Source organism: Opisthocomus hoazin, chromosome Z (genome assembly GCF_030867145.1).
Source record: "Opisthocomus hoazin isolate bOpiHoa1 chromosome Z, bOpiHoa1.hap1, whole genome shotgun sequence".
In the NCBI taxonomy this organism is placed as follows: Eukaryota; Metazoa; Chordata; class Aves; order Opisthocomiformes; family Opisthocomidae; genus Opisthocomus; species Opisthocomus hoazin.
Genome location: NC_134454.1, coordinates 89,474,016 through 89,498,758, shown reverse-complemented (window position 1 = coordinate 89,498,758; position 24,743 = coordinate 89,474,016). Strand labels below are relative to the sequence as shown.

Sequence of the window (24,743 nt, the reverse complement as noted above, 5' to 3'; positions counted from 1 at the left end):
ATTCCCTCTTATTTTCCCTTTGTTCATTAACTGGCCTGGACTGTGGTTTTCATGAAAAAAACCAATCACCCAACAAATCAATATTCACCAGCAGACTTTGTCTGGTGTCCACTGGTAGAAACCGATTTGTAAGGGCACTTAAGAGCGTTTTCAAGGCCACCAGTCACCCTCGGGAAGATACAGCCCGTTGGGGCCCAAATGGACAGATTGCTATCGACAACAGATGAAGAGGAAAAATATTTTAAGCAAAACCATAGACATTCTTAGCTATGGACAAGCAAGTCATACAGGCAATAATAATGTGGAAAATCTAGTACTTCTTCGGTATACAGTCTCGTGCAGTTCAGCGGAGTTATTTAAAAGCAAATCTACTTAGGGGTTTCAAAAGAGGGCTCAATAGCTTATTCTGAAAGAAACACAAATTTAAGGCCAGACCCTACTCTCAATTAACGACAGCCTAGGGCTCAGGATACGTGCTTCCATTAACGCCCACATGGTAACCAGAAGTAAATCCCAGGCATGCTATTTCCCTACTGTGGTCAACTGAAGGCACGCAAAAAGGAAAGAGACAATTCTGGTTTGGAGAGGATGGTCTCATCTGCAGAGATCATGTCGTCTCCATCCCTTTTCAAATATTTTTTATCCCGCTGAACTAGGGTTAATTATAACGTGTGTTTGGCGTCTGTCATCAAAACTGCATTCAGTCCCCTTCAGAGTCTGAAGCATCTTTCAGGTCATAGCTTCCCGCTTGGAAAATACCACTCAACTGCTCGAGAAGAGCAGCTAAATTAAGCCTTCAAAGTGTATTTATTTATTAGAAGCATACTGTTCATATTAACAACAGCTGCTTGTTGGAAATGAGATATAGACGTATAAAAACACCGAGCACGGGGAAGAAGCCTTACCAAACTGTCAGCAGGGCGCTGACAGAGAGAGGAACCTGATGAGGTTCAACAAGGGCAAGGGCAGGGTCCCACACCTGGGAAAGAACAACCCCAGGCACCAGTAGAGGCTGGGGCGGACCTGCTGGAGAGCAGCTCTGTGGAGAGGGACCTGGGAGTGCTGGGGGACGACAGGGTGACCATGAGCCAGCAGTGTGCCCTGGCTGCCAAGAAAGCCAATGGGATCCTGGGGTGCATTAGGAGGAGTGTGGGCAGCAGGTCGAGGGAGGTTCTCCTTCCCCTCTACTCTGCCCTGGTGAGGCCCCATCTGGAGTACTGTGTCCAGTGCTGGGCTCCCCACTTCAAGAAAGATGAGGAGCTGCTGAAGAGAGTCCAGCAGAAGGCTGCGAGGATGAGGAGGGGATTGGAGCATCTCTCCTACGAGGAGAGGCTGAGGGAGCTGGGCTTGTTCAGCCTGGAGAAGAGAAGGCTGAGAGGGGACCTTAGAAATGCCTACAAATATCTGCAGGGTGGGGGTCAGGAGGACGGGGCCAAACTCTTTTCAGTGGTGCCCAGCGACAGGACAAGGGGCAACGGGCACAAACTGAAGCAGAGGAAGCTCCAGCTGAACATGAGGAAGAACTTCTTCCCTCTGAGGGTGACGGAGCCCTGGCCCAGGCTGCCCAGGGAGGTTGTGGAGTCTCCTTCTCTGGAGATATTCAAGACCCGCCTGGACAAGGTCCTCTACAGCCTACTGTAGGTGACCCTGCTTTGGCAGGGGGGTTGGACTGGGTGACCCACAGAGGTCCCTGCCAACCCCGAACATCCTGTGATTCTGTGATACAAGTCAACACTCTGCAAAGTGTAGGTCACCGCGTTTTTACAACAAACAAGGTGCAAGCTGAAAAGACTGCTCACTTGACTTCTGCTTTTGCCCCTGTTTCTGTCTCTAATTTTGCACACATGGTTGCGGCCGCTGTGACGCTGGCCGGAGGTCTTGGCTGGGCCGACGCGTTGGTCGCCAGCACAGAGCACGGCAAGCAGCTGAAGTGCGTCCACACAGCGTTACGATCAGCCCTGGGGTTGTTTAGTTTTGAAACACATCCCTTTAGCTCTTGAGTTGGATAGAAGCAGTCATTCAGGCCTTTTTACTAAGTGGATAAGATGGGAACTCATGACTTTGAGACACGTAGAACTTCCCAAGTCAGAATTTTGAAGTAGCAAAATCAAGTATCTAATAATAAGAGAATAACCGTTCTCACCTGATCTTGGGTTTCTTGGAAAAGTGAAAACTGTTTTAAATCATCAGCATTAAAAGTCACAGCTACTCGTTATATTACGGGGCAAAGCGCTACACACACGTTCGACCACCTCCTAACTTCTCGCAAGGACACCAGCGCTCAGCAGAGTAACTGCTCTGCTTTGCTACCCATGAAAAGAAGTGAAGAAATACAGGTAATTTTGTATACTCGCTGTCAGCTTATGCAGTTAGGATGCACCTGGACAAGGCTTTCGATGAGAAAGAAAAACCAAAGCAGCCCTTCCGTACCTGCTTCATAGGTGGTGGCGTGTGCGGTCATGCTCCAGGTGCTGGACCGCCGACCTTTGGTGACCATGACGGAGAACTCGTACATGGTGTTTGGCTTCAGGCCTATCACGGTGTGGCTCAGAGCGGTTGTATCTGCTGACTGCGAAGAGAAGGAGAGGAGAACGCCTTTAAAGCCACTCTTTTTGCTGGTAGCCAAGCGAAACACAGCTACAATGGATTCTTTTTTCAAGCAAAATAGCTCTATTGCTACTGCATACCTTAACTGTAGTATTTTTAGTACCACAAATACGATAGTAAACTTGCTGCCTGTAATTTAGGCAGTTAAATAAGTTATGGCAATGCTCTCTTTTTTCCCCAGACAAAGCAATCTGTCACGCATTTTTTTTCAAATGTAAATTGGAAGCTAACCCTACGTCCTTCATCTATGCCTGTATGAGGAAAAAAACCCCAGGAACATTTCTGTAACTTAAAGAGTCATTTCCAGCCACTTTGATGGGTTCCCTCTAAAAAGAAAATAGTTTTTAATATCTACTGATTTTTAGTGGAGGCTCAGAAAGCATTTTTACCACTAGAACAGTCCTAAGGCTTCCAAGTTCCTGGGGTTAACACATATTTATGATAGAGATCAAAACATGACCCGGGACTCCTGCATAAAGATGCATTTTTGTATTCATAAAACAGGCTTCTGCTTGGTTAAACGTGATGTTTATATATTAGATTATATTTGAAATATATTATTGACCTGCCTCACTGCGATGCGTTACGAACAACTAAACGTATTGATGTTGATGTGAATATTAAATTGTTCATTTCTTTTTAGCTGATTTAGCTTTTTCACCTCCACCCGCAGGAAGGAACAATTTGAGCCAAACTGCCCTGGTCTCAAAGGAGACAGGCGAGAAGGAAATTCTGGGACAAAGCGGTGACAACCGAATAAAATCCATTCCCACGCTTTTCAAGCCACAGAGCCCGGCGTGCAGTCCGCCAGCGTCAACAACTTCCAGGCCGGCGAGTTAAAGGCGCTGGGCACTTTTACACGTTTATACACCTACAGATCTAAGGTTTACTGAGTAAGGACAACGTACGTGTGACTTTGCACCAGAAGACTACCTTGATGTGCACACGTGGGAAGCCGTTCCCAAGACGGCATCTTGCTGGCACGCATCCGTAGTGCCATTCTGACGGTAATCATCAGATGATTCAAAAATAAACTGACTTTTACTAAAAATGGGACGCTGAGCTCCCAGCACACCACAGAATAAAGCAGTAATATTCAAGGGGGAGTGGGAGAAACGTACTTTGCATAGGCATTAATGAATGGGCTATATACGCCTTCAGTACGCTGTTTTATCACCAGTGCTCTGACAGATGTTTTGCATGCTACTTAATAGGACGACTTCATGCAATACCAGATTTTATCATCTTCATACTTGGTTAAAATTCCTAGTTCTTGGAACTCAGCGGTTTTCAAATTTATCTGTACTCGGGGGTTTACTCCAGCAGAGAATCCCCCTCTACAGAAAGCTGAAATACGGAAGCGAAGACAGCACTTAAAACATATGTATTCATAAACGGCCCAACTAAACCACTCAGCCCCTTGCCAAAGATGCCAAAATCTACCTGCTAGAGTTGAAACCAATTATTCTTTAACTAAAGGCTGGATTGAAAGATGGGGAATAATAATTTTCTCCCCCAGACAAGATTTTTGGAAGAAATCAAATCATTTATAGCATAAAATGCTCCTCAGCATGACTGAGGGTAGCGAAATTTGATAACTATGATTATGGAAGTGCTCAGATATTGCACACAGCCAGGAAAAACGCACATGGGAAAAACAACAGGGTTTGAACCCATGGCTGACCAAAATAGTCTTTAGCAGAACATAAAGACATTGGGCTCTTATTGATAAAAAGAAAGTTATTTGTCTCCAGCCGAGTGTTTTTTCTTTGACTGTTTGGCTTAATAGGCAACATTAGCATTTCAATAGCTGAAAAACGTCCTTCAAGTTCACACCACATAGAGATGAAGTTAAGATCGCGTGGAGATGAAGGGGGTGCAACTGCTGCAAGCGCCTTTAGTAACACCACGCCATGCCTGTTTGGCTCGGTTCGTACGAGGGTTGGACTAGATGACCCACAGAGGTCCCTTCCAACCCCTACTATTGTGTGATTCTGTACAAAGTGAAGTTGGGCAAAGTTAAATTCATAAACTTCCAACTTCATTATATCAGACCCGATACACGTTTTTGAAGCGATGGCGGACTTGAATGGGAAAATCTCAAAAGCCTTGGAAACTCAAGGCCAAACTCAAAAGCCTTGGAAACTCAATGACAAAGGCAAGTGCTACAGGAATCTGTTCGTGAACCTGACCCAGATCCCTCTGAAGAAAACGGAAGCTTTCCCCCACCGTTTTCAAAGATATAGGTTGAAAAAATGTGGTTCTTTCAAAAAAGCAGACCCTCTGAAAGATTTTTGATTGCTTCTGCTTTGAAAGTTCCAGCTGAACATGAGGAAGAACTTCTTCCCTCTGAGGGTGACGGAGCCCTGGCCCAGGCTGCCCAGGGAGGTTGTGGAGTCTCCTTCTCTGGAGATATTCAAGCCCCGCCTGGATGTGGTGCTGTGTAGCCTGCTCTGGGTGACCCTGCTTGGGCAGGGGGTTGGGCTGGGTGACCCACAGAGGTCCCTTCCAACCCCTGCCATGCTGTGACTCTGTGAAATGAGTCAGACCGGCTCTTTACATGCTACCCACAGACTGGTCAACTAGAGATGATGGCAAAAAAAGGTAATTTCACTCTTGCTCCTCTCCTGTTCAGCCTCCAGCTCCTCGACGGCTCCCGGATCCCCGCGTGGTGGCTCTGCGAGAGATGTCCACCTGCTCGCGCCAGCAGAAAGCCAACGAGCTCAACACCTCCAAGCAGGACCTGCTTCTCCTACCCACCGGATTAATAGGGCTATTGTCAATCATTTTTGTTTGTCACCCATCATCTCCCACTTCGTGCAGCTCAGTAAGCGCATGGGGATGCTACAGAAGATGTAATCATGGACTATGATGGGAAAAGCGTAACGCTGTCTTTTCTGGACCTTCGACTGCATCACTAGAGCTGCAAACTGGGACTCGCTCCTCTTCCCTGGGCTACACTCCGTCGGGCACGGAAATCCATCTCTCAATAGCAGTCAGATCAAGGCAGGGCACACAAAACATTACAATGCATCGTTTTGGCATCCTTAATTACCTTGCTACAACGGCAGGAGCATACAAAATTTGGGTTTAATATTGCAGATCAGCGTGCCGTGATCTGATGTGGACAACAGCGTGCCAGTAGATGTAAAAGCAAGGTACGGGGCTTTACACCTTACAAAGGTGTGCTATTATTTAAAAGCTTTGCAGTGGGCCAGCACCTGCAGCAAAAAGCCACCTGACCTGAGTCTCCTCCCCGCTGGCACGGGAGCAAATCAGGGGTAACGCAACTGGAACGGATAGTTTGCAGCGGCACGTTGGCTCAGCCGAGTGCCAGCGAGTTAAATTCTGACTGAGGTCTGTACCAGGGAGAGCTGCAAAATCCCAACCAGAGAAGAGACTGAAGGCAAGAGCTGCTCCATCACCATTCCCGCTTCTTCCAAGAATGACCCGGGAAGGATTTCGAGATGAGAGTCCAAACCTAAAGAGGCGGAGAGCCATCCTCTGGGGTTTAGAAATGCGAACTTATATTTAGAGACATCATTCAGGCTCTAATCGGAGGAGCCTCTGTGCTGGATACAGCAGAGCCGGCTCCATGGTGCTTGTAAAAACGACTTGTCTGAGGCTGTTTTTTTTAGGACAGAGAAGAGTAAAAAGAACGAGGCACCCACTTGCAGTATAAAAATACATCCATAGCAAACAACTCACTATGGATCAATACGATCCTTTAGGCAAGCGATAACAGCTATTATGGTAGGGCACGGGGGGAAGGACATGCTCATCACAGGGAAGGTGGATGTTATATGAGATGCAATATATAAGCCGACGATAGAGGGGAAAGGTAGCTTCTTGTTCAAAACCAAGCAAACAAAAAAGCCTGAGGGCTGTGCTTGTTCCTTCCCTTTCCCTGTCCCACCGTATCTCTCCGCTGTACCGCACCTGATTCGGTACCGCTTTCGTTAGGACTTGAAAAGAAATGGTCACGTGGAAAGTAGTGGGCTGCTGTCAGCTCCGTTCTAATCGAGTTGTCTCATACCTTCATTTTTTCGCTATTTGAAAATACCTAATCTGGGCGGGTGGAATTGGGTGGGTTTGCAATTGGTATTAACTGAAGAAGAAGAAGTTCCGTCTGAACCCGAGGAAGAACTTCTTCCCTCTGAGGGTGACGGAGCCCTGGCCCAGGCTGCCCAGGGAGGCTGTGGAGTCTCCTTCTCTGGAGATATTCCAGCCCCGCCTGGACAAGGTCCTCTACAGCCTACTGTAGGTGACCCTGCTTGGGCAGAGGGTTGGACTGGGTGACCCACAGAGGTCCCTTCCAACCCTGACCATGCTGTGATTCTGTGATTTCTTCCTGCTCACGCTACGCTACTGCGCTACCAAATCTGTGACCAGTTTATATGGGATCGGTAAAGATTAAAGATCAAAACTCTCAACAATTCACACGTGGAATTAAAACATGGCATTTTCACCCAACTAAACACATATCTTTCTAGGAAGCAGTAGTTACCTAGGCAAGTTTCCTTTTGATTGAAACGGGAATTTTGGTTGAGGGAAGTTCATAAAAGCCAATTCAGAGTCTTTGCAAATGAAATACGAACAGATGCAATAGCTCATAAATTCGTAACGTGTTAAAATTTCACCTTGTACTTAGCACTTGTCGAATAGCTCGTTCTCCATCGGACCGTGTAGAAGCGAACCTCCGTAGTCTTTTGGTTCTTTGGGACAGAGTTGTCTGCCCAGATGACCCTCACTGCATCATGCGTAAGTGCAACAGCCTGGACACCTACTGGTGGGAGCATGGGGGTGGAGATATCTGGGACTGAGGTAGGGAAATCATCAAGCAAAGGATAAAAATCAACTTCTAATGGATCAATGGGGTCTGGGTCCATACATCACCAAATGAGCATTCCAAAATAAATGAACAGGTAAGTTCAACAGAAAAAAACAAACCAAACCAAAACACAAACAGCCACCAAGGGGCACACATCACAATGGGTTAAATGCATGGCATTAATGAGGAGGGGGAACATGAGGAGAACAGAAAGAAAGGCATTAATGCAAAATGAGAACGCATCAGCAACACTTCAGTTACATCACTACTACAAACCCAACCAGCGCTAAGTGCTATTTCTCACAACTTGCTTCCAGATATGCTGTGTTTTCTCCACACGAGAAGTCCATGCACAGTCTTGCCTTAAAATGATTTACATTTTCTTAAAAAAAAAAAAAAGAATCACTTAAATGACACATTATTGGAAACACCTACAAAGTGGAGAGCGTGTCATCTTCCAACCTGATTTATAGATGCAACCTACTCTCACATGCCTAGGAGTTACCGATGCTTTTCTCTCCCAGCATCCTTCTCCAGGGTCTTTTGCTGTTTTGGGCTCTTGAAAGGAACATCTTCTGCATCTGCTGAAACGTTTGTCAGGCAGAACAGAACACGGCAATTCCACTGCTGAAGTGAAGACCTTGCAACGGTTGGTTGAACACTCTTGGCGAGATGAATGTGCACATCCAGGCATGGAGCTGTGGATTGTCTTCAGGTGGGCTTCCTCCTTGAGGAACAGGCACGGTTCCTCTCCCGTGTGTCTGTGCTTGGGTGATCTTAATTATCGAGATAGCTGCTGCCTCCTGCCCTTGGGGCTGCACGGTGACGGCACTCACACAGGAACCAGAGACTGCTCCTACTCAGTTTAAACACCTCTGTCCTTGTTGGAGCACCCGGTGATCTGCTGGCCCATCTTTTAAAACTCTACTTACTGACTCCTTATTTACCACTTGTCATTTTTCTAAATACAATTTCAAAATGCAATGGGGAAAGCACAGCAACGGCACGCCAAAAGGTCGTTTGCTTGTTTTCGTCCCCCTCATATAATACGCTAATTAATTAATCAAAGCATAAATGACTCTAGTATTTCCTCACTGGCATTTGCTACAGTTTGCCTGCTCCGTGTGCACCTCCAGCTCCTGACACTCTTTGATCACCCCTGTTTTACGGTTTTGTAATTCATTATTCAGAACTCCGGCAGGTCGCAGCCTTCAGAAGGAAAAACAGAGGAGACGAGGGTGTTTAAAATGTATGACAAGCCATCAGGTTCCACCTGCTTCTTTCGTTGCTTCCTGCATCAAAAGCTGCTTTCTAAGTTTGAATATCAGCTCTGAAGCAAAAGAACCAACCTGGATGTTGCTGCTGTGATCCAAAACTCAAAGACACTTTCTGCACGGGGAGGGATGGGCACCTGAATCTCTTTTTTGCCCAATCCCAGTGAATCGAGCTTCTGCATGGTGAAAGGAAACAGCTTCTTTTCCTGAAGTTTTCCAAAAGAACTGGCTGGAAACTTTGGAAGGTGAGCAACACCCATTTCTGTTGGGTTTTTTTTACAAACTAACGGTGAAAGCTGATGCGACCGGAGCCGAGTTGGTGTTTTAACAAATACTGCACTTTCTTTCTCCGTTCCCTGCCATACTGAAACCTGAATTCCTGCTGTAGAGGAGATTACGGAAAGAGGCTGGGTTTAGCAAAATAAATGGTCAGACTCCATCAATCCAGATAATTCAATTTCTGAAACACGTCACCACTGACCTGAAGAAGAGGGGAAATGTCTCTAATCCACCAGCGGCTGAAAACACGTCCCTAAATACATCCGCCATTTCCCACCAAGGATTCATTTGCTGTTATTTACGTGTGGACATCTGTCATCTGGAAATTGCAGTCTCTTGACCGAAACCAGCTTCTCGCTCTCTTTGGAGCTGTTTTGCAAATACACCCCATATCCACACAAGCAGATACCAAAGTACGTTTATAAATATGCTAAACGGGCACACAAAGGCACAGTTTCGGGGCTTTTTCGGTGCTCAGGGAACACAGATCCCGTGCCTTCCTGCTCTGCTAAGAGCATTTTTTGAGATGTTCCTCCACGAACGACCAAAGCCGGGTGGGAGGTGGTGGGAAGCTCCGGCTACAGACGTCTCTCAGCAATTAAAACACCGAGGTGGACTTCTCGCAGATGATCATTGGGTCGGTTCACCAAAACAGAGCCCAAGCCTGAATCACCTTTCTCACTCCTGGATATCGTTTTGTTTATGAGAGGTTATACACAGACATAAAATCAAATCCCACGGGCCAGCTGGCTCATTTTAAAATAGAATCGACTGGGAAAAAGACCTTAAAAATACAGGTATATATGGATCCTGAGGCAAACTCATTGGAAAAAGATTTTACAAGACACACACTCAGTAAGAATGACCTCTGTAGACTGCAGACAGGAGAAAGATTAATAATTCTCAGCCAGAAGTTCCCTGACACTTCTTCTATCTAATGTACCTTGTTACAGTTGCCCTTGATGGTGTAATTAATTTTTTTTTATTAATATCTTTTTTTTTCTCCCCTCCTTCTGACTTTCCAAGATTTCTCATGGGAATACTTCACAAAGCCATGTGGATAAAAGCTGGTTTTCCTCGCAGAGCCACAGCAGTGCCGTTTGGTTGGATTTACTCCTCGTGCTCCACCCAAGCCAGCGTCAGCGATGGGGTTTGCTCTCAGTGACGCAGCTCCCGTTGCGGGCAGCTCCGAACACCATGGGTGGAACGCGAGAAAAAAACCCAACGCCAAACGGCGGTGCCGCTCCAGAGGGAAAACGCTCTTTTGTTTTCGCTCAGTTCTGTTCTTTTAACCCCTCATCAGTCCCACCCACAGACCAGCGACTGCAGCAAAAAGCCCGCGAGGCAGTGCTACGCAAGAATAATTCTGATTTTCTAGCTTTGCTAGCGTCCCAGCAATGCGTCTGTGAAAAGGAGCTTCCTAAAATCACTCTGCTCCGTTCCCGCTCGGTAATCCCTTCCGTGAGCCTTCTCCTGCCAGGAAAATCTCATCACTATGTTCCTTCACCTTCTGCAACCCCTCTACGTGCTTTCGCAGATGCGCATGACGACAGCATGTTTTGAACTAAATCATTTTCCATTCAACTGCTTTAAAAAGGGAAGGAAACAAAAATAATTTCACCTGGGCTTAAGTCAGCAAAGTTGTTCACCACCAGCCTGCCCTGATCTTTAAATATTTAAATTGCTTGGGAGTCATGCTTCTCCCCAAGCCCACCAGCACCGAAGAGCAAGCGCCTGCGAGCATCCCATTAAATCTGTACAACCAGCTTCTCGAAAGGGTAAATAATTCATTCTACCTGTGTATTTACACTAAAGAGGAAAACGAAGCTGGTCTATTCTAGCAGGGACCTGGAGACTGCAGAGCTCTTTTCTTCCTTCGCCTTGACCAGAATGGTTTGCCCAGCGTGCACCTTTGGAAGGCAAACGTTGACTGCTGGGGAGCAGATCGCGAATCGGCGTCTGCAGCTCACCTGTCATCGACCTGGTGGTCGCGCTTTCGTACAGAGGCACCCCTTCGCCCGCGTTGTTGAAGGCCTTCAAGGAGATCACGTAATGGGAACTTGGCTCTGCAGGAGAAAACAAATAAGGCAAAAACAAAGCACACACTGTTAAAAGTCCGAGCTGGGACGCAGAACGGATGAGCTCTTTCCTGAAAAGCAAGAAAAAAGAAAATAAAGTTATGCAAACGCCTGCGTGTAAGTGATGAGCATAACCACTGCCCATCCTTTTCGTCTCCCTTCTAAAAGCTTTATCTCCCTAATGTCCTGGTGCTACCTTTTAAGTTTTCAAGTTCTCCTTTACATCATACCTGCAGCTTTGCCTGTATAAGAAAGTCGGAACCAACTCCCATCAGCTGCACCTCCTGACCCCGAGCAGGGGAAGCCGCGGGGCTACGTGCAGGGCTACACGGAGGCGAGGGATGCTGCAGGGTACCAATGCCATCCCCATCACTCCTGGACGCTGAGCAAAAAGCCTCCCTCCCTAACTTCTTGAGGTCAGAATGACATCGGGAACAGCCATTTTACCTCTATGTTGTAAATATGGAGGATGTGGAAGACAACAAATAACACCCGGGAATTAACTTCTGGGTGCACGGCCGGGCTGTGCTGGTCTGCGTGTCCTAGTTTACCACGGGGTTACTCTAAATATACCCCTAAGTGAAAACAAAGTGAAAGGAGCACGTCAGTTCCATGCTGTTTTTCGCTACTGTTTTCTGAGCAAAACAAGGCAATCCATTTTCCTGATTTTTTTCCATGTGAATTGCTTCACCCCCCTCCCTTTTTTTTTTTTTTTTTAGCTGTTAATTCTATTTGTACAGAAGAAAATTGCAGCTGAATACATTGGGCGCTTCCACACCTGCCAAAGCTGCGAATCGCTTCTTCAAATTTCTTTACTGAAAAATAACAAATGTTTGGATGTGAGGAGGCATTTATTAACGCGACATTGCAAAAGACCTGCTGCAGAATTACCTATTTCATCTACATTAACACCAAATCAGCTCTGCATGATTAATACTATTACAGGGAACCTGAAATGAGTAAATAATCTTTAAGTACTTCTTGCCTATTGTTACCAATATCCATTCCACCCACATACTTAGTACTTAATCTTACGTCCAGAAGAAACAGTGACATATTTGTTTAATATTCAGGTGACTTCTGCGCTTCTATCGCAAAAGAGCTAAACTTTAAAAATTGCCAAATGAATGACTGGTGCATTAATAACTCTCTGCGCTACGTATGGTAAGGTTATTAATTCAGTTGGTACTCACCGTAATTTCATTATTCATAAGGAAACTATTTTGTATTCACAGAGATGTGGCATACATTTTCATATGATTTCCACTACAGATTAGCATACTACTTTTAATTTCTAATTTAACTAAGTGTTGTAACTCTCCAGATTCCACACGAAGATTTATTTATTGAGACACAAAGTCATTATTTAGCTGAGAGTTTAATAATGTCACATCCAGTAGCTTCTGCAGAAGAAAAAGAAACCCATATACACAGTCTAGACCGACTCCATCTCTTCCTTCTACCCATGTCCCAGCTGTTGTGCCTGTTTAGGAGTTCTGAATGACGTCTGGAAGAGCGATGTAAGGCATTAACACAGACCATTCACTAGGGCAGACTTTGGGAAACACAGGGAAGAACACACAATCACAGAATCCCAGCATGGTCGGGGTTGGAAGGGACCTCTGTGGGTCACCCAGCCCAACCCCCTGCCCAAGCAGGGTCACCCAGAGCAGGCTGCACAGCACCGCGTCCAGGCGGGGCTGGAATATCTCCAGAGAAGGAGACTCCACAGCCTCCCTGGGCAGCCTGGGCCAGGGCTCCGTCACCCTCAGAGGGAAGAAGTTCTTCCTCGGCTTCAGCTGGAACTTCCTCTGCTTCAGTTTGTGCCCATTGCCCCTTGTCCTGTCACTGGGCACTACCGAAAAGAGTCTGGCCCCGTCATCCTGACACCCACCCTGCAGATATTTAGAGGCATTTCTAAGGTCCCCTCTCAGCCTTCTCTTCTCCAGGCTGAACAAGCCCAGCTCCCTCAGCCTCTCCTCGTAGGAGAGATGCTCCAGGCCCCTCCTCATCCTCGTAGCCCTCCGCTGGACTCTCTCCAGTAGCTCCTCATCTTTCTTGAACTGGGGAGCCCAGAACTGGACACAGTACTCCAGATGAGGCCTCACTAGGGCAGAGTAGAGGGGAAGGAGAACCTCCCTCGACCTGCTGGCCACACTCCTCCTAATGCACCCCAGAACGCCAGAACACCAAAAGATGAAGTTTTAGGACTTTGAGACGCACCAGCTATTTGCTCTTAGCAGCAGCGGACACGGTGACTATATTGAAGAGGACATATAGAGACAGACAGTGGATTAATCTTACTGCTTTCTGTACGTCAGGCGCGTGGTTTAGTTTATAACGGCTGTCCCTGTAGCGACTGAAGAGCCAAGCACCCCTGAAGGACAATTTGTCCCACGCTAAGACAGGTATTTCAGAAACAGAAGATGAATCAGCCTCTAAGGGTTGGTACGTATCTCCACTGGCCACGGCCAGAGCAGACATCTGGACTTTGTTTGGCTTAAATTTTAAATAACGAGGCATCAGTCGGAAAAGAACGTCACCCTGAACACAGGTTTTTTATTTCTAAATGTGAAAGATTACTTTGAAAAACCTGATTCTAGATATTACTGCCCAAACCACGCAGAACTGTCACGTCTAATCAAAATACATTGTGAATACCAAATAATGATTAAGCTGAGTGATTTACTATTAATACGATCAGGAAAAACATACTCACAGAAATTAATAAATTAGGTGGAGATGTGGTAAGTTGAAGGAAAGCTCATTTGGAAGTGGAGACCGTATCGCACATACGTCATCACGACTGCCCGTATAGCACAATATATAGTCCATCAAATCTCACAAACTTAACAGACTGACATATGATTTATGTTGGGTTGGGTAAGGTTATATTTGCAAAAGTGAGTGAAGATCTCTAGCCTTCTGTTAAAAATCTGAAAAACTCAGGCAGTTAACTGGAGCTGCTGCTAACTGGAGCAATAAATAATTGCTTGAGTGCCCTCTTAGGTAAGAGAAAAAAAAGCAATTTGCCATGGCACAGTGTTTGAACACAGTATTAAAGTTTGGTTTCCACCAATACAATGAAAAAGTGAAAAAGCATTAATATTATCATGCAGCAGAGAGTTGCTTTTTGAACCGCACTAAATATTAATAATGCTTATGGGGTCAGAGGTATAGTCCGAATTTTCCTCCACCAACTCCTGCTCACCACAGCGAGGAACACAACTCTATAACAATGATGTTACTGCTGTATTTGCTGTTCTGGAGCAGAAGAAGGAGAAAATTATATGCTTTTTTTTTTTCTCTCTGGCAGAAGGAATCTCTTCTTGCCTTTGAAGAAGCTGAGCAAAGAATTCAGCTTTAATTAGAGCATCAGCCAAGGATCCCCACGCCCGTGTTGGTGTGGAACATGCTCTGCAAATAAAGTTGTGTTCTGCAGTTCAACTTCAAGGAAAAAAAAAAGGACAAGAAGTTCAAACTAAGCGTGAACAAAATCAATTTCTGCTACTGACATGTTGTTACTGTAGAGAAAATAGTCAACGAATACCAACTCATTCCAGATATCACAGCTATTTTCCCCCTTAAGAGGGTAAAATTGTGACATCTCTACAGCCACTGCATGGGGTCTTTTGACAAATGTTGAGTTTTCAAGTATAATTTCATTTCCTCTCCAAACTAGAAATATGAAATAAATACTTGACAACTAGATGTAGAAGCTCCTCGCCTTAAACCACAGTGTTGGAAAGAGGGTAGCGCGCTCAGCTGATTTTCCAGATCAGCTCCTTTCTCTCCGAAATAAAAATTCATTCTCCTCTTCTCATTTCCCATTTTATCACCCGACACGAGGGACCTGCAGTTTAGTACCCTGAGAGAGCCAAACCTAAGACGGGGTCTCCTAATCATTGCAAAAACTTTGCTCAATCCCATCCCGTCACTCCGAATCACTGTCTTGCACTTAAAACCATCGGAATTTCTTCTAATGCAACTCAGCCAATAAAATAGCAATAAAGATAAGTTATATGCTCAATAATCTGCTCCCAACACGTTTATCAGTGCCTTTCCTGATCCCAACCGAAAGTGAAGGAGCAGTCCCTCCAGCTCTGATCCCTTCTGCTCTGCTTGAGCATCACCGTGGTCTACGAGTACAGCGTGGTAACGCGCTCCTGCTGCCAGAGCTTGCTGAGGAGGAAGGCTGCCATCGTTTGCCTTTTATTTTTGCCCCCCGTTACTAAACTGTTTTTAACTTTAGGCTACAAGAGCCTTTGGGATGGCAGAGGGAGTAGACAGGTATCCATCGTGAGGAGCTGCAGCCCCTCTGCAGAAAAAGTGGAAACAAAGACATCTGGTCAAAGCAGATGGGGTCCGACAACATCCTGCCGTAAAAGGACACGGTGAAAGCTGCAGTAAGAGAAGCTCTTGTTAGTTATTAGGAAAAAAAATAAATATGAGGGTTGTCAAGCACCGAAGCAGCGGTCCAGAGAGACTGTGGAACACCCACCCTTGAAGGTGCTCAGAGGTCACCTGCAGATGACACTGGGGTGACCCAGCGCTACCTGCGAAGCTGGCCCTACTTTAAAGAAAGGCTTGGACGACACGACTTGAGAGATCCCTTCCAACCTAAGCTACTCTGTAAAAATTAACACCAGCTCCTGCAAACATAGGGAGAGCACGAGCCTGGCTTTGCTGCTGACACAGGACCCTTCCGCCCTCTCCATCGTTCTCTCTTCGCTGCACCAAAAGCTACCAGCTCCCCTTTTTTAGCAGTGAAAGGAGTGGAAACACAAATGCTAGAATTTGTTGTAAGCAGCGTAAGTCCTGCAAGAAATGCCCTTTTAAAGGAGAAAAGGTCTTGCAGAGAATTATGTCCGTGCCCTATGGGTCCTGCCAGCGTTACTGGTGCTGAAAGAGCCTCTAAAGGGCAGAAAAGCAGTCACTCATAATTATCTCGAAAAGCAACCGGAGAACAGCCTCATTTACTCCTGTCTGGGTCTGTGAAAACATTACACCTAGTAATCAATAGCAGCAGTATCAGTTCCTAGACCTAGTAACATTAGTTTATTACCAGGAAAGGGTAATCCATCCACAGGACAAATGTCAAATGGAGGTATAGACTCTGCAGACAAGGGTTATTGAATTCCGAGGAATCGAGAGAGAAAAGCACCTCCAACGTCACAGACAGATGTAGTCTCCTGCCTCTGCGGCCAGGCCTGGGGAAACGCTCCCAGGAAAACAGAGACCAAACCAAGGAGCCCAAAACACAGACGACAACAAAGTTCTCAGCTCGCAGTGCCACCACAAGCAAGCCCAAAGCAGGTGGAGCTCCTGCTGGAGATCCCGCTGTGCGAATGGCTCAGAGGGAACTGGAGACCTTTCTCCGCAGATTCAGGAGGAATCTCTTCCCAAGGGAGGGTGAGACCTCAGGCTACTAAATAAACGTGTGCTTTGAGAGGTGCAGTGTCAGGGCTGGCCGGACAGCATCATGCACCGTGCCACGCGTGACATTCGAGCGTCAGCAGCGTCTCGCCTGTGGGTCGGGAAGAACGGGGTGATTTGGCCTCCTCTGTGCAGAAATGACCATCATCCCAAAAATAAAAGCGCCTTGACTCTGATTTTCCAAATGTCCACCAGGCACCTAATGGCCAGCAGATTCAACCCCGTTAATAGAAACAATAAGTGATGTATTCCACTTCTTGGACAACATACGCTTCCCCTAGAGAGCAAAGCTTGGAAGCAGATCCTAGCACCATCTAGGGAAATGATATCCATATTTCAAAAAAAACCAACCCCAACCCCCAAAACCAACTTGTAAACATATTAGTGAATTTAACCACAAATATTCCACTAGAGTAGACTACCATGGTGAAGTTCTCCAAGTGAGTTTCTCCTTTGTTGACAGCTAGAGTAAACCAGTTTTATTTTATTTCTTCCAGGCACTCTGTACATCAGCCATAGCTGCATTTTGGGGGTGGATGAGGAGATAGGTTCTGTGATATTATTTCATAGGATGTATCAGGTAATTTGGAAAAGAGTTACTGTCTGAAAGGCTCAAATGGGTAATAAAGGGCTCGTGCATTGCTTTCAATAAAAGAAGAGACCTACCAACGAACTCTCCTTTCTCTACCACAACAGAATTAGCATACATTTACATCTTCTGGTAAACCAAACAATCCTTAATCACAGAGCAGGACTTTGTTCAATAAAATTCAACTTACCAAACGCTGTGAAATTCAAGAATGCATTTTCCACCGTTACAGAGGGTGGGCCCAATGCTTCCTTCACGAATGGAAAGCACAACATGTCAGTTTGGGAAATCTGGCACATTTTTTCCAAGCGAGAAGGTTTCATCCAGTGTTTAAACAAAGTCAGCTAAATAATGTGATTTGAAGCATCAGGAGTATCTCCTGCAAGCCAATTCCTTCTGTCTAAGATCCGGGAGGATGATGTAAATTGCTGACTAAGGCATCCAAATCGGAAACTTTCATCCTGGGAAAATCCCCACCCGGCTGTTAATGCCCTCTTTAGACAAAAACATCCGTTTTGAGAGCAAATACAGAGAACAGTGGAAACTTGGATTCACATCTGCAGCACGTGACAAACTTCTCAAAAAATCACAGAATCACACAATGGTAGGGGTTGGCAGGGACCTCTGTGGGTCACCCAGCCCAACCCCCTGCCCAAGCAGGGTCACCCAGAGCAGGCTGCACAGCACCGCGGCCAGGCGGGGCTTGAATATCTCCAGAGAAGGAGACTCCACAGCCTCCCTGGGCAGCCTGGGCCAGGGCTCCGTCACCCTCAGAGGGAAGAAGTTCTTCCTCATGTTCAGACAGAAAATGATGGACACATCACCGGTTTCTGTGTGTCCTCAGTCCCTACGGTATTAACTCTTTATGTTTTTTCTCTCCATTTCCTTTAGTCTTTTGCCCACAAGCTCTTTGAAGTCGAGCCTTACAATATGCTTCTGCATTAAACAGACAATGAAACCCTGATCTCATCTCAAACCTCTGGGCACCACTGTAGCACAAATCATGAAGATATGTTAATACAGAGACATGCTTAAAATATTTCCTGTATCTGATTTAAAACTGTCCCCGAGGAGCACAGTTCTGCCCATCTGCTTCACAGAGATGTGAGGGATGAGGGACAGAGGGGGGTCCTACACATCTCCATTTCAAAACGAATACAACCTAACCTGCAATTTGCCATCCAATCTCACCGTTGAATCTGTTACAGCTCTTGAAGGCACATCCTGGCTCTTTAGATGAGAAACTAGGACTCCAGTCATCTTCCAAAATCTTGGTTAGGTGGCAATACCTGGGGGCTTTGCTGCGGTGTGAGCTCCAGCAGCGTCCTTCAGCGACTGGACCTCCTTGGCTTCTCACAGGCTGTGTCTTGGCAAGGCATCTCTCGGCGAACCATTCCGAGAAGTCAACACAGACCTCTCCTGGAGCCACGGCGCCTTTGGGTGGGCGCACCATGTAAGGCAGGGAGGACATGACCCAGGGAGGACATGAACCAGCACAGGTCATGGCTTCCCAACCAGCTGCCGCAGCTGGATGACAACTCTGTGCCTCACTATTCCGGGTGTGCCTATAGGCACTCAGGCTGGTTCTGCAAACATTTAACTTCCAAAACACCAGGGAAAGTGGTTAACGGAGCAAAGAGAATTTATAATGAGAATCTGTTAAGTGCTTTTATTTTAATGTAGTTCAGGAGACGAACAGCAAATCTAGGTGCAGTTGTTTTTAAGATGTCATCTCATCATATATTATGCCCGCTTGCCGATTTCTCTTGAGCTGTGCCCTGTGTGCATTCAAACAAAGTGTGCAGGGCTGCTTTTCGAGCGCAGACTGTCATCTGAGCATGCTTAGGAACAGGTCTCGCCTCCTGCCGAGACGTGAACCTTTACAAGTCCCGCGGTGCGTTGCAAGCTCAGTGCACGCCGTGTCGGGAGGGACGCGGAACAACCACAACAAAGTCCCTACGCGTATCACGTACATTTGTTATTGATGTCAGAAACGCAGCCGAACTCAGGAGTAGTAAAGTAGCGGAGCAGAAAATGTAGTGTAAGGCATACGGAGAAATGAATAAAAAATGACTCGAGATGCTTCCCGACACCAGAGGAAACGCCATTAATGTGCCGGGAAGGGTCAACCTGTGTGTGGGCAAGGCTTCTTCAGGCACTCTTACACAAAAAGTTGCACCATGAGGAGACGTGGTCTTTCCCATCGCAAAAAAACCAAGCCTTTCATCCAAGCAAAAGTGCATCTCTACGCCGGGGTCACTTGGCTGTTTTGATCTCCTTGGCATCCGCGACTGAGAGATCAGTGACGCTCCAGAAGCCAAAGCACAGTGTTGTCTCTGTCCTCTCCCCTGAAAACCAAGCCTTGCAACAAAGCTGCCTTTATTTTCAGGTCGAGGAATGAATACAAAGAAAGAAAAAAATACTCTTGGCTCTCTGTATTATTTATATTACAATTTGAGCTTAAGAGTTCTTCTTCGGCATTCCGTTCTTCACCAACGACGAAGGGAAACGTTCAGCTCTTCTGTTCCGTCTCCTGTCAATAAATCCTAAACAGTTTGTCAGGGAAGCCTGTTTAGCTATTTTTTTACAGCTGGAGGCATAAACAAATTAAAATGCCTTACAGAAAGTCAGCCAGAGCGAACTGTATGAGCGGACTCTTACACGTAAGCATACGGGGAGGCTAAAATTCACTTTAACACAAGGACGCTCTTAAAATCCACACAGTATCTGATCTGGGGGAGTTACGCAAGGTCTGTTCGTGACGTTAGTAAGTGTGTGGATCAAAAACTGACCCTTTGCTTGGGAGTAATTTCTCCATACTCTGTAAGAAAGAGAAGTCGGGGAGAAATGAAAGAAAATTGATGCATGAAGTATTTACAGAAATGGCAGGGTGCTTTAAACGACAGTTTTCAAAGGCAAGAAGGAAAATGAACGGTCCCTGGCGTCTCAAAGTGCCTTTTACTTGTTAGCGTTGTGCTTTAATGCAATCTATGAGGGAAACGGTGAGATGCATAAAATTTAACATATTTTTTGTTTGATTTTCCCTGCTCCGTTTTGTATTAAAAATGCAAAGGGAAGAAAACAACCCAAAACTACATTAAAAAGCTTTTTTGTTCCCTTTCATGTCTTTGTTCTAATCCACAACTGTCATCTGCAAAGATTAAAGCAAATGAAGAACCTTCTTTCTCTCCCAGCGCAATAAAACAAAATGCTTTTCTGCCTCATCTATGCATCAGGGTCAAATTTAATCTGATCCGCAGTTAAAACGAAGGTGAATTTGATGGAACCCTTGTATTCCTACTCGTATATTTGTTAAAATATAAATTCAGAGCTAAAAGCTTTATCTTCATTTCTTGTCACTTGCAACTGTCGCTGGTTTTTTTGGAAGTTTTATACCTTGAACAACGCAGCGATCCATGAATTTTAACTTTTGTGCCATCCAAAACTCCAGTGCATCAACAGCACAGTAACACTTCCATCAAGGTGCGCAAAGACAAGACCACCCGGCTGCCAACCTCTCTCCTTGCCCTACAGAGCCCCTCGCACCGGTCCGGATAGACCGGGGGAGACCGTGCAGCCCCCTCCGGCATTACACAACCACTTACCGGTGTGAGTTGTTAATACCTTCTTATTATTCATACTCCAGCTCTAATTCTCCAAACTACTAATTAAGCAGAAATTGCTCACATCCATCAGATTTTCTCTTCGGAGCTTCACATTTTCAGATGTGTGGAGCTTCAGGCTTTATGGGAGGAGAGGGAGTAACTTTGAAAAGTCTTCGCTCGGTTTCGCTGCATATTATGCACTTTGCTTTCACTGCCAGCCCAGGAGGATCAAAGGTTCAAGTTAAAGAGAGACATGAAAATCATATTTCAAGATGTGCACTCCAGCTTCCCAATCAAACTCTTTCAAGAGGGCACATACGAATCCTTACGCATTTGGAGAGATGAATGTAGCTTTTTCTTGGGTCACAAAGGCAACTGTACTTAAAAACTTTTTCTAAACTTAGGCCTTGTTCTTCTGCTCTCACATAGAGAAGGGGGGAGGAAGGGACGTGCTCTGAAGAAGAATGTCCACATTTCTGTAAGACTCAGATTTGGTACAGCTTTCACATCATATTCAGTTCATGAATGGTTGGAGTATCTGTAAAACGGTCATTTTTAGATATATTTTCTCATGGAAAGACTTTGGGCATTTTACAGATGGAAGCATTACTATGGACAGCAGAGGAATTACCTTTCCCGATCAGCTTAAAACTGAGTCTCGGGTTTGCAAATCTGCACCTGCTTTCTCTTTTCTCCTTACCTTCTCTCTTTTCTCCTTACCTTCTCTCTTTTCTCCTTACCTTCTCTCTTTTCTCCTTACCTTCTCTCTTTTCTCCTTACCTTCTCTCTTTTCTCCTTACCTTCTCTCTTTTCTCCTTACCTTCTCTCTTTTCTCCTTACCTTCTCTCTTTTCTCCTTACCTTCTCTCTTTTCTCCTTACCTTCTCTCTTTTCTCCTTACCTTCACCTTCTCTCTTTTCTCCTTACCTTCTCTCTTTTCTCCTTACCTTCTCTCTTTTCTCCTTACCTTCACCTTCTCTCTTTTCTCCTTACTTTCCAGTAAGTTATTAAAACACCCCAGAATGAGTTATCAAAATATCCCAGAATGACACCATAATGCTGTTAACATACATCACGATAAAGTTACCATGTTTCATTTTTCCAGTGCTTTAACTAACACCACAGCTTTACGATCTACTACAAGTTTTATGCAAATTATTACAACCAGCGGGGTGCTTCAGATATTTTGGGGTTTATGGCTGCATAATTGGTAAATGGAAACCTCCTTGGCATACTTCTTCCCTTTTCCTTTAAACTTTTATTTCATGACTAAGCTTTAATACGAAGCTCCGTGGACACGAGCCCAGACAGTTCATTACTACGCTTAATGCCTCCCGAGTTGGATGAGTGCAGAAATCGTTACTCCTTACGCGTAAAAGATCAGAACTGGCATCTGTGAATTTTCCAATATTGTTCAAACCACCATTAATCAGCAAATAACCTTGCCATTTATAATCACAAGCAAAGAATTAAAAAAATATTCAAAAAAAAAAGAAAAGAAAATGAAGTGGCTCACTAGAAGTTGGTCCTCTTGTTAGAGTTATTCATCGGAGACTCAGTCAAGCACTGATTTATCTGTCACAGAAAAGGCTGAAGGAGAGCAGGGGAGAATGCTCCTGAAATTTATGAGACTGACATCAAATATCTTTCATTCACTGCAGAAAGAAAACACAACAAATTTTTCACTGACAAAGCTGAGGTCTCTGGATATTCTTGTATCCTTCTGCACCTGTGGAGAGTGTCTCCAAGGCAATATGACCACTCCGTCACGAGAAAATCACTCAATTTATTCTAGAGTACAAGTGTTACCTCTGTATAGTTGTATTCAAGATGATCATCACAGAGAATAAAGTTCTCCATCACTATTATGAAAGACTGAGTAGTTTTCTTCATGTTTTTGAAGTGATTTATTCAGTAGCTGAAGTGTACTACTCAGACAAGATCTGTAACAGCTCGGGTACGGGCTGTTACAGTCATTAAAAAAGTTTTGTATGAAAGAAGTGATCAATGAAGTACCTGACATGTGATGCAAAGCTGCCACTTGACTTGGGCATATTGGTGTTACACTTGCATTATCAAGAGGAAAGAATTTAAAAAGCAGGTCACTGTGAGCGTGTACGTCTCCATCCTTCCCCTAAGGGTGATCTGCTTAGGGAGACTGTCCTTCACTTCTGAGCCTTGTACTCTCAAGTGGAGTTTTTAAAGTATTTAGGATTACGAAGGTGCAGTGAAGCATCCAACAGGATTTCTAAAGAGACTTCAATATCTGACTTCCATCCAAAACCACCACGTACCACTCAGAAAGCATTTTTGGTCCATCATTAGCAGCAGACTGAAGGCTCAAAGGTCTCTGGAATTTGATAATCACCTCTAGAACGGCAAATCCTGATGTGTAACCATGCACACCATGGCTAATCATAGCATCACTAAGATTGGAAAAGACCTCTAAGACCATCAGCTGTCAACACAACACCACTACGCCTGCTAATTTACAACTACAGACATCCACTGTGGTCAACGGGGAAAAAATCAGATGATGAAGCTGCTGAATGGGCTAAACTATCCTTGCTGTTGTCTCTTGCTGCGTGATGGACTAGAGAAGGAACATGGGCTGATACGGCTCAAACTCAGGTGAGTCAGTTAAACATCTGAAATTGGCTAAAATACATAAGCAGTTCAGAGAGTTTATCATTAGTTCTATCTTATCACAAAGGTTTCTGCACCAAACACTGACATACCATGATCACAAGTGAAGCTACCAACTCCTCTAAAGCCTGGCCACAGTGAAGCTTGACAATCCCAAGCTTAAAGCACGAGCCACGTTTTGTTTCTGACTCTGCCCCAACTTCACTTTGTGATACTAGGAAATCATTTGCGATTACATTTCAGATTTTAGCATAAAAATGAAAAACTACAAATTTCCAGACCTGTGTAACAGTGGTAGCCAACCATCCCCATTCGTAGGACGTCCCTGCAGGTGGCCAACAATGACCCGTGGCTGTACAAACAAGTTGGGGAAGGAGGAACGAAACCCACACAACTATCAGCATGAGGAACTTGCATCTCCAACAAGCAGAAATCGCTGCAGCAACCCTACCTATGGCAGGAACCGCCAAAGCGGGATCAGCAAAAGTGGGAATTTCCAGGGCAACCGTATCAAAGACGCTGGGAAGGAAATAAAGCCAATGGGGGCTGTTACCTCCAACTTTCAACACCCACGTGCATCCCTCTTCTCAATCTCTCAGCTGTTAGGTCTTTGGAAATTAGCCCAGGAGGTGCTTTTATGCACATCTGAACACAGAGAGAAGAAAGTTGTTCCCAGGAAAAAGATCAAACAGGCATGTAACGTGCACACGTATGGTGTCCGGGTGTTTCGCATCCCCGTTCAACCCGGCATGGCACCAGATTTAACAGAATCACAGAATGGTCGGGGTTGGCAGGGACCTCTGTGGGTCACCCAGTCCAACCCCCTGCCCAAGCAGGGTCAACCAGAGCAGGCTGCACAGGACCTTGTCCAGGTGGGGCTTGAATATCTCCAGAGAAGGAGACTCCACAACCTCCCTGGGCAGCCTGGGCCAGGGCTCCGTCACCCTCAGAGGGAAGAAGATCTTCCTCATGTTCAGCTGGAGCTTCCTCTGCTTCAGTTTGTGCCCATTGCCCCTTGTCCTGTCGCTGGGCACCACTGAAAAGAGTCTGGCCCCATCCTCCTGACACCCACCCTGCAGATATTTATCAGCATTTCTAAGGTCCCCTCTCAGCCTTCTCTTCTCCAGGCTGAACAAGCCCAGCTCCCACAGCCTCTCCTCGTAGGAGAGATGCTCCATTCCCCTCCTCATCCTCGTAGCCCTCCGCTGGACTCTCTCCAGCAGCTCTTCATCTTTCTTGAACTGGGGAGCCCAAAACTGGACACAGTACTCCAGATGGGGCTTCCTCACCGACATTTCTCTCAGGACCACAGCGCGAGCTTACAGCAGCAAAATAACGCCTGCTGTGTACCTGGATTATTGGGTTTGGGCATCTGTGTGTGAAAACGGTGACTGTACGT

General features: G+C 45.6%; 1 protein-coding gene across 1 annotated transcript in view; it reads right to left on the bottom strand.

The window, feature by feature from the left end:
• LOC104339063 (netrin receptor DCC) overlaps nucleotides 1-24,743 on the bottom strand; it is a 680,511-nt gene that overhangs the window by 81,996 nt on the left and 573,772 nt on the right. Inside the window, exons 16-18 of the mRNA XM_075411440.1 lie at nucleotides 10,962-11,057; nucleotides 7,248-7,486; nucleotides 2,431-2,569 (exon numbers count right to left, since the gene is read on the bottom strand). Coding sequence (XP_075267555.1) covers nucleotides 2,431-2,569; nucleotides 7,248-7,486; nucleotides 10,962-11,057 — 474 coding nt within the window. The remainder of the gene's footprint in view (nucleotides 1-2,430; nucleotides 2,570-7,247; nucleotides 7,487-10,961; nucleotides 11,058-24,743) is intronic.